The sequence below is a fragment of the Dryas octopetala genome, chromosome 3 (genome assembly GCF_963921425.1).
Source record: "Dryas octopetala chromosome 3, drDryOcto1.1, whole genome shotgun sequence".
NCBI classification, from domain to species: Eukaryota; Viridiplantae; Streptophyta; class Magnoliopsida; order Rosales; family Rosaceae; genus Dryas; species Dryas octopetala.
Window position 1 is genome coordinate 19,282,696 of NC_141368.1, and position 12,938 is coordinate 19,295,633.

At 36.1% G+C, this 12,938-nt stretch overlaps 2 protein-coding genes and 1 pseudogene across 2 annotated transcripts; 1 reads left to right on the top strand and 2 right to left on the bottom strand.

Annotated features, from left to right (window-relative positions):
* The first annotated feature begins 2,562 nt into the window (after positions 1-2,562).
* LOC147291611 (uncharacterized) lies at positions 2,563-4,197 on the top strand. Its single transcript, XM_086234732.1, has 3 exons — positions 2,563-2,612; positions 2,883-2,940; positions 3,369-4,197. The coding sequence occupies exons 1-3, from the start codon at positions 2,563-2,565 to the stop codon at positions 3,885-3,887; spliced, it is 627 nt and encodes a 208-aa protein (XP_086090858.1). The 3' UTR covers positions 3,888-4,197.
* A 771-nt stretch (positions 4,198-4,968) lies between these two features.
* On the bottom strand, positions 4,969-6,524 carry LOC147291612 (rust resistance kinase Lr10 pseudogene; annotated as a pseudogene).
* Positions 6,518-7,525, bottom strand: LOC147291613 (uncharacterized). Its single transcript, XM_086235987.1, has one exon. It carries the CDS (start codon positions 7,523-7,525, stop codon positions 6,785-6,787), a length of 741 nt encoding a protein of 246 aa, XP_086092113.1. The 3' UTR covers positions 6,518-6,784.
* Between the last annotated feature and the right edge of the window lie 5,413 nt (positions 7,526-12,938).

A 12,938-nucleotide genomic window follows, 5' to 3' on the forward strand; every position in this document is an offset into this window, starting at 1 on the left:
AAGGTTACAGATAAGTTCAAAAGTAACCTTGAGGAACAATCAAACATAGATGTTCGATAATTTGCAGAAGTAACCAACTTGAAGATAGTTGTTTGATAATTTACAAAACAAACCAAAAGATAATAACACGCTAATTTACATACAAAAAGTGATCCACAATGATCATAACCGACCTGCCCAGAAAGAAAGGATCAAAATCCGACAAAACGAAGAGTTGACAAGTAGCAAGGCCGCACCCTCAGTCCTAGTCTTCAACCAGTACGTTCTCTGCACTCAAAGAGCACAATAGGGGGGTAAGCATTACATACGATAATAGCTTCCCCTCATGTGACCCTGGCTAGCTTTTAAAATAGTACGAACATATTTACTACTAAATAGCCAGTAAAACATATTAAAATAGCACATTGCATAACCAAAGAACCAATATCAGTTTGAAATCATTTACTTGCTCAAACAATGATTCAAAACATTTGGGAACATTCCTAATACTTTACCTGATGACCGAACTCATAATTGGTCAACTACCACCCTACCTGGATTATCAGTAAAAACTGATTTGGTAACAAGAGTATACATTCCTGGTTACTACAACCTTAGACTAGACGCCAAAATAAATTGACTACTACTAGCCTAACTGCATAACCCCTCCGGAGATTTAAGGGTTCGAAATCCAAGGTCAACACTATAGTGACCTCTTACTCTCAAGTCATCCTAACAATTCAGTTATCACAATATCAAATAAAAACTACGCCACAGATGACAATCACAAAATTATGCAAATGTCTCATGCATTCAGTATATACTAGCATAATACATGCAGTAAAATAGGGCTACTAGCAGGGTGTGAGTTTCCCCCTACCTGAAATCCTTCGCTCAATTTGATTCCCACAACAAAATGTCCAATATACAGCTCCTCTTACTTCACCGGGTCCACTTATTGGGAAATTGGAGTAATCCTTAGTTAACCTCTACTAAGGAATAAATTAAGAACTAATTAAAATTAGAACTTATCAGAAATCATAAACTAAACCCAAATAATATTAAAACCTTAATTAGAAACTAATATAGCTAAAATAAGATGTAGTTTCTTACCAAGGATTGAATAATCAATCCAAGTCCTAACCAACATCCTCTACCGAATTCTCTTAAGGTAAGGAAAGATAAGGATTAATCAAAGTGAATAAATTAATTCAAGCTTTAGTCGAATTCTCTTTAAAAGAGAGAAATGATTAATCAAATACCCATCTATTTCCGAATTCTCCTTTACCCAAAGAAGTGATTAATCAAAAAATAGATTAATCAAAGTGTACAACCCAAAGTTTCAGCCGAAACTTCCTTGACAAAAGAGAGATGATTAATTAAAATGGAGAGATGAGTTCGCTTTGTGGATGAAAAAGTAAGAGAGTTTGTGATTAATATAAGGATGGTTGGAGTTTGTGGAAGAGAAAAGAGAGTTACGGAAGTGAGAGAAATGGAAGAGATGAAATGAAATGAAAGTGAGAGAAATGAGGGAGGTTTCGGATGAAATGAAATGAAAGTGAGAAAAATAAATAAGTCAAGAAATAAAATATAAAAAAGTGCACTCTATCCCCAAGAAATTTACCTTGTCACCTCTTCTTTCGAAGATCCTAAAATTCCTTTCCAACCAAATTGCCTAAAACACAACCAACAGAGCATGGGTCACAAAACTTTCACGTTTTGCCAAAAGCACAAAAATTCTCAATACATAGAGAAACACAAGCCAGAATCACCTAGCTTAACCTTGCCAGAAGCTTTTTATGTAGGTTGAATACCTATATTTCTTAAGGAGACTTAGAGTTCAGTCCATTTTATGAGTCTTTCTTAGACTAAAATCGGTAGTGATTTAGGGTTTTTAATCAATTCCTTTTATTTTTCTTCTTTGACGGCTTCTTGTTAGGTTTTAACTTCAGTCCCGGAGTTAAAACATAATATGCAACCTCTACAGGGAAAATACCCTTCAAATCAAGGGAGAACTTTATTATGAATTAAAAGGATTTTCTTATAAATTAAAATGACTTTATTATGAATTAAAAAAAATTTCTTATAAATTAAAGGAACTTTATTATGAATTAAAAAGATTTTTTTATAAATTTTAAAATACTACCAGTCTCCATCTAAAAACTGTTTTTTAAAAAAACCCGAGCATAATTATCTCTATTTTATATCTCCTGAAGAACCTCACTGAAAACTAAGATTATCTACTTACCCTTTTAGCACACTCAAATGTGTTGTGTTTATGTAGTTGCATTTTTTTGCCAAAAAAAAAAAAAAGGTTTGTACCAGATGCAATTGCCAAATATCATGTGGCCCCAATTATCAGTTATCAAAAGTCAAATCTAATTGGTCTAATTTTTTAATATTTATGCAAAAGTAGTATGCCTGATTCCATTGTAAGTACATTGACCAAGGGATGTTTAAAATCATATACCAGCTTTAATTTTGGTCTTGCTTTTAGTCCTAAAGGAAAGAAAAAACTAAAAATTAAAAGGATATGGGCTTGCTCTATATTTATAAATTCCTATTGGTTAGTTGTCATACACAATGTATGTGAACTTCTGGAACATTAACTATCTTGTGCAAAATTACACAATGTATGTGGGCTAAATTCCAGTTGGAGGCTTATTGTCCCAAAATAAGCTACTGAGATCAAGATCAATGGGAAGCTGTTGAAGGAAACTTAAATAAAAGTGTACAAAAGCTGGAGTAGTGACCTATTCATTGGAGATGAAATGGCCTATGCACTTGTCCCAATGGGATTTGGAATTTCTTTTCCGATCAAATGTTACTATCCTAGCATTTTCTAACATCCATTCCAGAGGTAGCTTTTCCTGACAATGGCAGAGATGTATTTGTTCTGTCAGGAAACCACCGGGTGATGAATGCATTGACAGTGATGAAGAGTTGAAGAGGAGCAAGATGGTAACTGTAGTAGCTCCCAACAAAAGTCATTCCTTTTATGTTCTTAATTTTTTTCATATAACAATATGCCAAGTTTTATATGTCTCCATAACATACAACCAACTTCTGTGCTCGTTAAATCACTTGAGTTATAGAGATCTCTCTGATTTCTCTGGTTCACTATTTGTGCTATTTCATGGCCGGAACACTTTCTGTGACGATTTTTCTGGCTTCGTTAGGATGTTTGAGTTGAGGCTGGACTTGAATATATCTTCTGACTATCTGAAACAAGTTTGTTATCAGCCTATCAAAAAAAGAAAGTTTGTTATGCGGATTTTGGTGTTGCTTTCTTGTTACTTGGATTGAATGAGCTGATAACTTATTATTATATATATGGAATGCAAAGAGTTTGACTGATGGTGAAACTTCTTTTTACTTCTTCCCTGCAGCTTGAGTTGAACCATGGCAGCAGCAGTGGCAGAGGAAGAGGCCGGGGCCGAGGACGAGGCCGTGGACGTGGTGTTCGAACAACTGAAAGAGAGACTTTGCGCCATGAGACTGAATCTGAACCCTGCACATCTCTTCAGCACAGCACCAAACCAAATAATATAAGCCCTGGAGCGGTGGTGGATGATGTTTCCGAGTCAAAAGAGTTATTGAAGGAAAGTATCAATGCCTCTGATGAATCTGATGCAGCAGTTCGAAATTTTGACCTGAATGCCGATGTAAATGAGAATGAGGACACAAAAGCCTCAGCAACAGCAGCCCAAGCCTCATCAACAGCTGCCCAAGCCTCATCAACAGCAGCTCAAGCCTCATCAGCTGGACCTACTTCTGAGACTAAACATGAAGAATACCCTGGATGGTCTCTTTCTGATGTGGACAAAATGGCCATTGACCCTCTTCAACTCGCACATCTGAGCACAAGGCTAGATGAGGATGAGGAGGACTACGATGAAGAGGGCTAAATTCCAGTTGGTGGAGGCTTATTGTCCCAAAATAAGCTACTGAGATCAAGATCAATGGGAAGCTGTTGAAGGAAACTTAAATAAAAGTGTACAAAAGCTGGAGTAGTGACCTATTCATTGGAGATGAAATGGCCTATGCACTTGTCCCAATGAGGACTTGGAATTTCTTTTCCGATCAAATGTTACTATCCTTGCATTTGCTAACATCCAGTCCAGAGGTAGCTTTTCCTGACAATGGCAGAGAGGTTAGTCTCTGCACTTGACTCTTTGATCAGTGTATGAAGAATATGGCACCCTGGGATAGTGGTGGATTGCCGGTTTTCCTTTTTAATTTATTATTTTGTAGACTTTAGTACAAGTAGTTCCCTTGTGGAAGGTAATAGTTCTGTGGGGCTTTCTAATTTATATTCTGACCTCTTTATGGGTTATTAATGATTTCCGTAAATTCAATGAAATTCGATGGGGATGGAATGACTGCAATGATGTCTGATTGAGTGGGAATTGTTCTGTGTGCATGACATTCTTGATTCTTCCATGGCTGATTGAGTTTCTTTGCATCAAAGGAAATTTCGGCAGACTCCTTGTGGGCTTAGTACGAATAATGACACAGAAGTGCATACCTTAAGGACCTATATTGAGACAAGTGATGGATATTGTATTGCTTGACAAGGAGAGTTTAGAATTTCTCCAAATTCATCCAAGTTTGCTCACATATTTCCTTTTGAAACGACACATATATTTAGGATACTAAGATACCAATTATATTTAGGATTAATTACAAATATCTCCTCTAAACCATACCATGATTGACAGTTTGTCCTTAGATTAAATTTTTTGAGACTTTAGTTCCCAAATTTAATTCTCCAATAAACACTTTATCCTAAAATCATTAAAAAAAATCAATTTCTCCATTATCTATGCACATCTGGTGCCACATGACATTCTGAAGTTAAATATGGCAAAAGACATTGCATAACATAAGGCAAAAGTATCGTACTGCATGCATATCCACATTTCTTTTTTGGGTGAGCAAATCCACGTTCATATTATTGTTTCAATCCCAACGTGTGGATTGTCTTGTAACTAATGCATATTGCATAATAGCACTATATAAACACTTCTCAAACGTATTATAGAAATCATAGAATAAAGTTACTCTTAAATATTACAAATTTTAATATTTGTCCTACCAAATAGGAAAGAACAATTCCTCGCACAGAGTGGCAATGTTAGCTTTCCCTTGTACATAACAGACTAACTAGTGGTACATATCTCTTCACCTGCTTTTTCAATTAAAATAATCGACTCTTCAACATCATCATTTGATGTTGATGACTATGTTGTTTTTGAATTGTCTTCATCAACTGCCACTGCATTCTCTTGTGGATATAGGAAAGGCTTTGGAGGCATATGAAGGCATTCAATTTCTCCTTCAAGCATCTTTACCACTTTGTGCATAGAAATAGGACGGTCACTAGGCTTCATTTGTATGCACCATAACGCAACTATAAGCATCTTCTTTGTCATTTTATTTTCATCCTCTGTGGCATCTTCGATTTCTATTTCATTTCCTTCACTGAATTGGTCATAAACCCACGAAGGAAAGTAAATTTGGCTTGAATGGGCTGCAACTGCGTTCAAATTCTTTCTTTTGCCTGCAATTTCCATTAACAACATTCCAAAACTATAGATGTCGGCTCTGAATGACACACCTCCAATATTTTTGTAAAACAATTCTGGAGCTATGTATCCCATGGTTCCTCTTGCTGCAGTCAAAGTCAAACTGCTATCATCTAATGGGCATAATCTTGCTAGTCCAAAGTCAGAAATTTTTGGAACAAAATTCTCATCAAGAAGAATGTTGTGAGGCTTGATATCAAAATGCAAAATTTGCATGTCACATCCTTTATGTAGATAGTCAATACCACATGCCACTCCTAGGGAAATTTCAAATGATTTCTTGCAACTCAAGGAGGTGGGTCCTTCTTTAGAAAATAGGTATTTATCAAGAGATCCATTTGACATAAACTCGTATACAAGAGCACGCTTTGATCCCTCAGCACAATAGCCAATTAGTTGCACCACGTTCACATGATGTATCCTTCCAATCGTGGCAACTTCATTGATAAAATCTTGCCCATTAGCTTTAGACTTATCCAACATCTTAATTGCTACAAAGCGGCCGCTTCGAAGCTTTCCTCTATATACAGAGCCATAACCTCCTTCACCCAATTTTTCCTTGAATCCTTTTGTCATTTTCTTGATATGTGAGTACGAGTACCTTATTGGCATGAGGTTGTTGTGACTTTGTAAAAATTCTTCAATAAGGCCATACATTGATAAGTGTCGCCTCTTCAATTTATAGATTAGAAGCACAATCACACATGGAATCCCGATTACAGGTTTTATTGCAACCCACGCCATTACTGTAAAGGAAATAAAAAAAATAAAAAATTATGACAACTGTATTTTACTATTTTTTTGATGCGGCTATTTGAAACTGTGTTTTTTATATTAGACCATGTATGTGATTTTCATCTCGTGGAAAGAGCCAAATTATTTTATCACATCATGCAAACTATATAACCTGAAACTCACCTGTTAAGAAAACTATCTGAAGGGAAACTGCAAGAAACGAAAAAAAAAAAAAAAAAACAAAATACAGAGAGTTAAAAAAAAGTTGATTTAGATATTTTGGGCAGGAATATTGGATCACTGAAAAAACAAATGAAAACGATCCTCACACAATCGAGAGCCGTACGAGTAACTAAATAAAATGAAAATTATAAGATAAGAGAGTCCTCACTTGTTAGATACCAGAAAACAGGAAGAGAATGTTCTGCATGATGAAAGACATAATAATTAATATCAACTCATCTTGACATGTCTGAATTCGATCAAATAAATGCAAAGAGGGAGAGAGAGTAGCATTTTATACCATGTAACCATGCAAGTTCAAATCCATAGAGCAGCTCATTATGGATGTCTATGTAGGAATAAAGGTTCATATTCTTTGTACCGGGGCGATTTGTGATCAAAACCATAAGCTCTATACGGCACGAATCCCTCAATTCCGAGACATTTAAATGGCCAACCTTAACGAAAGAATGGCCACTGGAATGGGATGAAACAGAACTTGAACTACTCATAGAATCATTGATGCAAGGAGCAGTATCCACATAGAAAGGCGAATTCACTGGCGTTTCAGTACAGCTTATGAAAATTACAGGCTTTGACAATTCATAAATGCGATATGGATCATCCCGCAGAAAACTGAAGTTAAAGTTTGAGAGCGAATAACGAGGGAGTGAAGAGCAGTTACCCTTTTGAAGATTGGCATCCGCAACTCGGATTGTGCAGTTATCATAATTGATTGACTGTACATAGAAAATTCCAGAATACAAGTGTAGTACTGTGCGGTCGTTCTCACAAGACAGTTCATACTTCGGGTCACCGCAGTTGACTGGATCCTGTTTTAGTCGGAAAGGGTAACTTATGTTACGGATGTTGCCACAGGAAGAAGCTTCACAATGATGATGATCCTTAGCATTGCAAGTTCCACAGCATAAGACAACAACTACAAGGACGACCATGCATAATCGTCCTACAACAACAGGAACTCTTCCAGCTGCAACCATGGTGAGGGTGTTCAACACAAGTGCAGTTTCCTCAGTTCCACACAAGGATATAAATATTTTGTGGTGAGGAAGGAACAACGTGCGTGCAGATTTAATTTTCAATATGGAAAAAGATAATCTATTTGTCTTAACTTGTAGAATACTGCAACTGGGTCCTTTCATTTGGAAAAGAAAAGTCATTATAACACTGGGGTTCTAATTTAGTTTTATTGTTTGATTCCTTGAAAAATGTGAAAAAAGAAAGGCTACGGAGAACTCTTGAGATTTGACAGTGAGAGGACTCTTGTGTAATATTGTAGTCAAAGCTCTCAGGAAGTACATATGTGATGAACACCAAAATAGGAAAAGAGGGAAATAGAGAGAATATTTGATGAATTAGTCATCACCAATTCACCACTAAAAGATATTTCATTAATAAAAACAAAAAAACTTACAATGCGTGACCCCCAATATTTATATATTCTCAAAAAAATCTAAAAAAAAAAAAAAATAACAACTCATAATATCAAGAAATGTTAAAAGTGTTAGGATAATTTAATTAAATAGTCCAATTTGATCACTGTTAAGCTTTTTTGACCCCTTAGCCCCTTAGGCCCAAAATTTACTTTAATAGCTCTTTTTAATGTGAAATGTCCATAACACCCCTTATATAAAACTATTAAAAAGTTTTTTAATTTTAAAAGTCTTAATTTCTTTAAGAAATTTGTTTATTAAAAAGTTTTTAAAAATATTATTATCTTTTAAATGTGGGGAAAAAAGACGAAAATACCTCTGCCACGTCAGCAGATAACGGTTTATTTGACAGAAAAACTAACGGAGATACTATTTTGACACAAGATGAAAGTTGAGAGAGGCTAGGGAACACAAGTGCAGCTTCCTCAGTTCCACACAAGGATATAGAAAAAATATTTTGTGGTGAGGAAGGAACAATGCGTGCAGATTTAATTTTCAATATGGAAAAAGATAATTTATTTGTCTTAACTTGTAGAATACTGCAACTGGGTCCTTTCATTTGGAAAAGAAAAGTCATTATAACACTGGGGTTCTAATTTAGTTTTATTGTTTGATTCCTTGAAAAATGTGAAAAAAGAAAGGCTACGGAGAACTCTTGAGATTTGACAGTGAGAGGACTCTTGTGTAATATTGTAGTCAAAGCTCTTAGGAAAAGAGGGAAATAGAGAGAATATTTGATGAATTAGTCATCACCGGTAAAAGATATTTCATTAATAAAAAAAAAAAAAAAACTTACAATGCGTGACCCCAATATTTATATATTTTCAAAAAAATCTACAAAAAAATTAATAAATAACAACTCATAATATCAAGAAATGCTAAAAGTGTTAGGATAATTTAATTAAATAGTCCAATTTAATCACTGTTAAGCTTTTTGACCCCTTAGCCCCTTAGGCCCAAAATTTACTTTAATAGCTTTTTTAATGTTAAATGTCCATAACGCCCCTTATATAAAAACTCAAATTTTTGTACTATAATTTCTCTCTCTCTCTCTCTCTCTCTCTCTCTCTCTCTCCTTCTCTCCTTGATCGAAGGCTGCAAGAAAATAAAAAAAGAGCAAATTACCCGTAAATACTTCAATTATACACTAATTTTCAACTTAGTACCCCAACTTTGAAAACTTGACAAAAAATATCTTAACTTTTATTTTGTGTCAAAATAGTACCTCCATTAGTTTTTCTGTCAAATGAACCGTTATCTGTTGACGTGACAGTGGTATTTTCGTCTTTTTCCTCACATTTAAAAGATAATAATATTTTTAAAAACTTTTGAATAAAAAAAAATCTTAAAAAGTTAAAACTTTTAAAATTAAAAAAATTTTGGGGGATGGGTAAGGAGGGTCGGGGTTGGGTAAGGGGGAATGAGGGGGCTGGGTTGGGGTTGGGGTGGGTCGGGGAGGGGCTGGGGGTTGGGGGGAGGGGTGCGACGGGACTGAGGGTGGGTCGAGCAGGGAGAGGTGGGAGGATGGGTGGGGGCTGGGGTGGGGTGAGAGAGTGGGTTGGGCAGGGAGAGGTGGGAGGATGGGTGAGGGCTGGGGTGGGGGGCAGAGGGTGGGTTAGGCAGGGAGTGGTGGGAGGATGGGTAGGGGAGGGGAGGGGAGGGGAGGGGAGGGGATGGGTGGGGGCGGGAAGGGGAGAGGATGGGTGGGGGAGGGCTGGGGTAGGAGGGAGAGGGTGGGTCGGGCAAGGAGAGGGGCTGGCTGGGGGAAGGGGGTGCGATAGGGTTGGGTGCGACGGGACTGGGGTAGGGGGAGAGGGTGGGTCGGGCAGGGAGAGGGGCTGGTGTGGGGGCTGGCTGGGGTAGGGGAGGGGAAGGGAGGGGGACGAGGCTGGGGCTGAGGGGTGATGCTGTATGGGGCAAGGTTGGGGAAGGGGGAGGGGGAAAGGTTTTTATTTTAAGAAATTTTTTTATTTTAATTTTTTTAAGAAATTTGTTTATCAAAAAGTTTTTTAAAATAATATTATCTTTTAAATGTATGGAAAAAAACAAAAATACCTCTGCCATGTCAGCAGATAACGGTTCATTTGACAAAAAAACTAACGGAGATACTATTTTGACACAAAATGAAAGTTGAGGTACTTTTTTGTCAGGTTTTCAAAGTTGGGGTACTAAGTTAAAAGTCAGTGTATAGTTAAGGTACTAAATTGTAATTTGCTCTTTTAAAAATATTATTATCTTTTAAATGTGGGAAAAAAGACAAAAATACTTTTGCCACGTCAGCAGATAACGGTTTATTTGACAGAAAAACTAACGGAGGTACTATTTTGACACAAAATGAAAGTTAAGGTACTTTTTGTCAAGTTTTCAAAGTTGGGATACTAAGTTGAAAATCAGTGTATAATTGAGGAACTTACGGATAATTTGCTCATAAAAAAATCAGGAGAATTGAAGATTTTCTGCAAACCTCTCTTAGTGTTTCTTCTCTTTCATCATTTTGTTTGTTAATTTTAAACAAAAAGGCTGCAACAAAATAGATCTTAATTGAACTAAAAAATCTGGGAAGAAGAAAATCTGGAGAATGATGAAGAAGAAGAAAAAGATCTGGATTTTAACACAAATTAATTTTCAAAAAGATCTGCTATCAAGATATATTAATTTTAACAGATGCAAAGAGATCTATTAATGTAATTACTACAAATAAATATGATAAAGCAAGCAATTGATCCTAGCTAGTTTATTGTTAATCGATCCCCATATTGCTTTTAATCAACGTACCCACAAATTGATGAATGAGTTTTTAATCAACCCATCGTAAAATAAGGGGAAAAAAATTGATGAATGTGTTTTTAATCAACCCACCGCTCACCGCTCACCGCCCACTGCTCGCCCAAAACCAAATTTGGATTCAATGGAGAAGAAGAAGATGCGATTGATGGTCGACACAATGCGGTGGAATTTTCTGTGGACACGATTTTTTGGTGAACTTTCTGGTCGACACGTAAAGTTTTTTCGGTGGAATTTTTGGTCGACACAAATGAAGGGAGAGGATTGATCTATTTGGACACACTGGATTGTATATTCGCTAGCTGTGATGGCTCACTCATTAATCAAATCAATGATCTATTGCAGATCTTTCAAATATCAATCTTGCTCAAACGAATTGCCCAAGCGATTATCTCATAAGTCATAATAAAAAGGTTAAAATTAATATATCTTGATGACAAAGGTATAGAATATTGCATATCAACATGATTATTATGAATGGATTGATTAAATCATATCCCATCAATTTAATAGATCCAATTATTTTCTCATAAGTCATAATAAAAAGGTTAAAATTAATAAATCTTGATGGCAAAGGTATAGAACATTGCATATCAAAATAGATCGATATATTCAATCACATCGAAAGTAGCGAAGATCTTTTCTTCTTTTTCTACTATGTCAAAGATCAATGATCTATCTATATCGAAATAGATCTTCAATTGCTTTAAGCCATGGGTTCCTAGCAGCAGCCTTCGATCAAGGAGGGAGAGAGAGAGAGAGAGAGAGAGAGAGAGAGATGAGATTAGGAAGAGAGAGAATTAAAGAAGGTGGACGTTCTGTTCTACTGGTGGAGTTCCCGGTCTATAAAGTATATATATAGAAGAATATTTTAGTCACTGAAAATACAAAAGAGATATAAAAGTAAGTTTTGGACCAAGGGGGTCAAAAAGCTTAACATGAATTAAAAGGGGCTAACCCTTTCAATAAGCCCAAAGAATTACCCATCGGTTCATGGGGAACCAGGTATTCATCAATATGATCCAATCCCATGCCTTATTGCCCGGGACTAGAGCCACCAAATGTTTCAGATATTTCCATTGACAGATTTCCCATTTCCTATATATTGAACCAAAATGTATGATATTGTTATGGACAAAAATGTTTCACTCAAGGATTGGGCTAAGATTGTATCTATATCACTTAGTTAGTTTGAGGCTAAAGGGCGTGCCACCAAGTAATAATGTATTTGGAACAGTTTAAAAATGAAATAGAAAATAAAGTAACAGTGAATTGGATCAAACGATTGTGCTAATTATTTTATGCCTGGGCATTCTAGGACTTGAGTGCTAAAGGTTCTAAAGTGCTAAACTTATTTGTTTCAAGATGTGTTCATGTTGCTCTCAGCGAGTGATTAAATAAGGTAAGTAAATAAATAAACAAAAAATTTCAGAAATTAACTATCTTAGGATCCAGATCCGACAAAAGTGCCCATTGGAATCACAAGTCATGGATATAAATTATAAGATTCAAGCAAAGAAAGGAAAATTGGCTGATAGTAAATACTCAATGATTGAGAAAATAAATACTTCCTTGATTAATTCTCAATTTCCAAATGAGAATACTTTAAATTCCAGAAATAAATACAAGAAGAGAGTAGTAAATAAAGCTATTAAATATGGAAGAACAAAAGGTTGCAATAAAAGAAATGAGAGCAACACATTAAAATTAACGCAAGCGTAACGAGCAAAAAAAAATGAATGATCAAGTCATTTGATAGAGAATTTTTAGAAATAGATCTGGGTTTTGTGTGTTGTCTCCCAAAACCATAGGTAGTCATCCCTTGGATAGTTGACACGTGTATGGCTTTGAACAAACCTAGGATTCTGGTACTTATCCCCTTGACAGCTACAACCCAATTTTTGATTGCTTTATGAGTCCACCTGACATTGCATTACTGGCCTTATGCTCCATTAACCCTGAATGCATGATATAGCTGAAAGGGTTGTTCGCCGGGGTGCTTTCGTTCACTTAGGCCATCCTGGGCTTGCACATGATGGGCCATTGAATTGGGCCTACGACTGTCCAACCTTTCTCATTGGGCTAGAGTCTTTGTGGATCAATGCCAGGTGGCATCCCTTAAAAGTCTGTTACAAACATATATAAATTAATAAGGTGAACATGAATTTCCTGGGGG

What these genes read in the sequence shown, in the direction of transcription:
- LOC147291611 (XM_086234732.1), top strand. Translation starts at nt 2,563, where the DNA reads ATGTATGTGAACTTCTGGAACATTAACTATCTTGTGCAAAATTACACA. An exon ending in CTTGTGCAAAATTACACAAT is followed by an intron (nt 2,613 to 2,882) that starts GTATGTGGGCTA and finishes TTGTTCTGTCAG; the next exon opens with GAAACCACCGGGTGATGAAT. An exon ending in AGTTGAAGAGGAGCAAGATG is followed by an intron (nt 2,941 to 3,368) that starts GTAACTGTAGTA and finishes TCTTCCCTGCAG; the next exon opens with CTTGAGTTGAACCATGGCAG.
- LOC147291613 (XM_086235987.1), bottom strand. Translation starts at nt 7,525, where the DNA reads ATGGTTGCAGCTGGAAGAGTTCCTGTTGTTGTAGGACGATTATGCATG.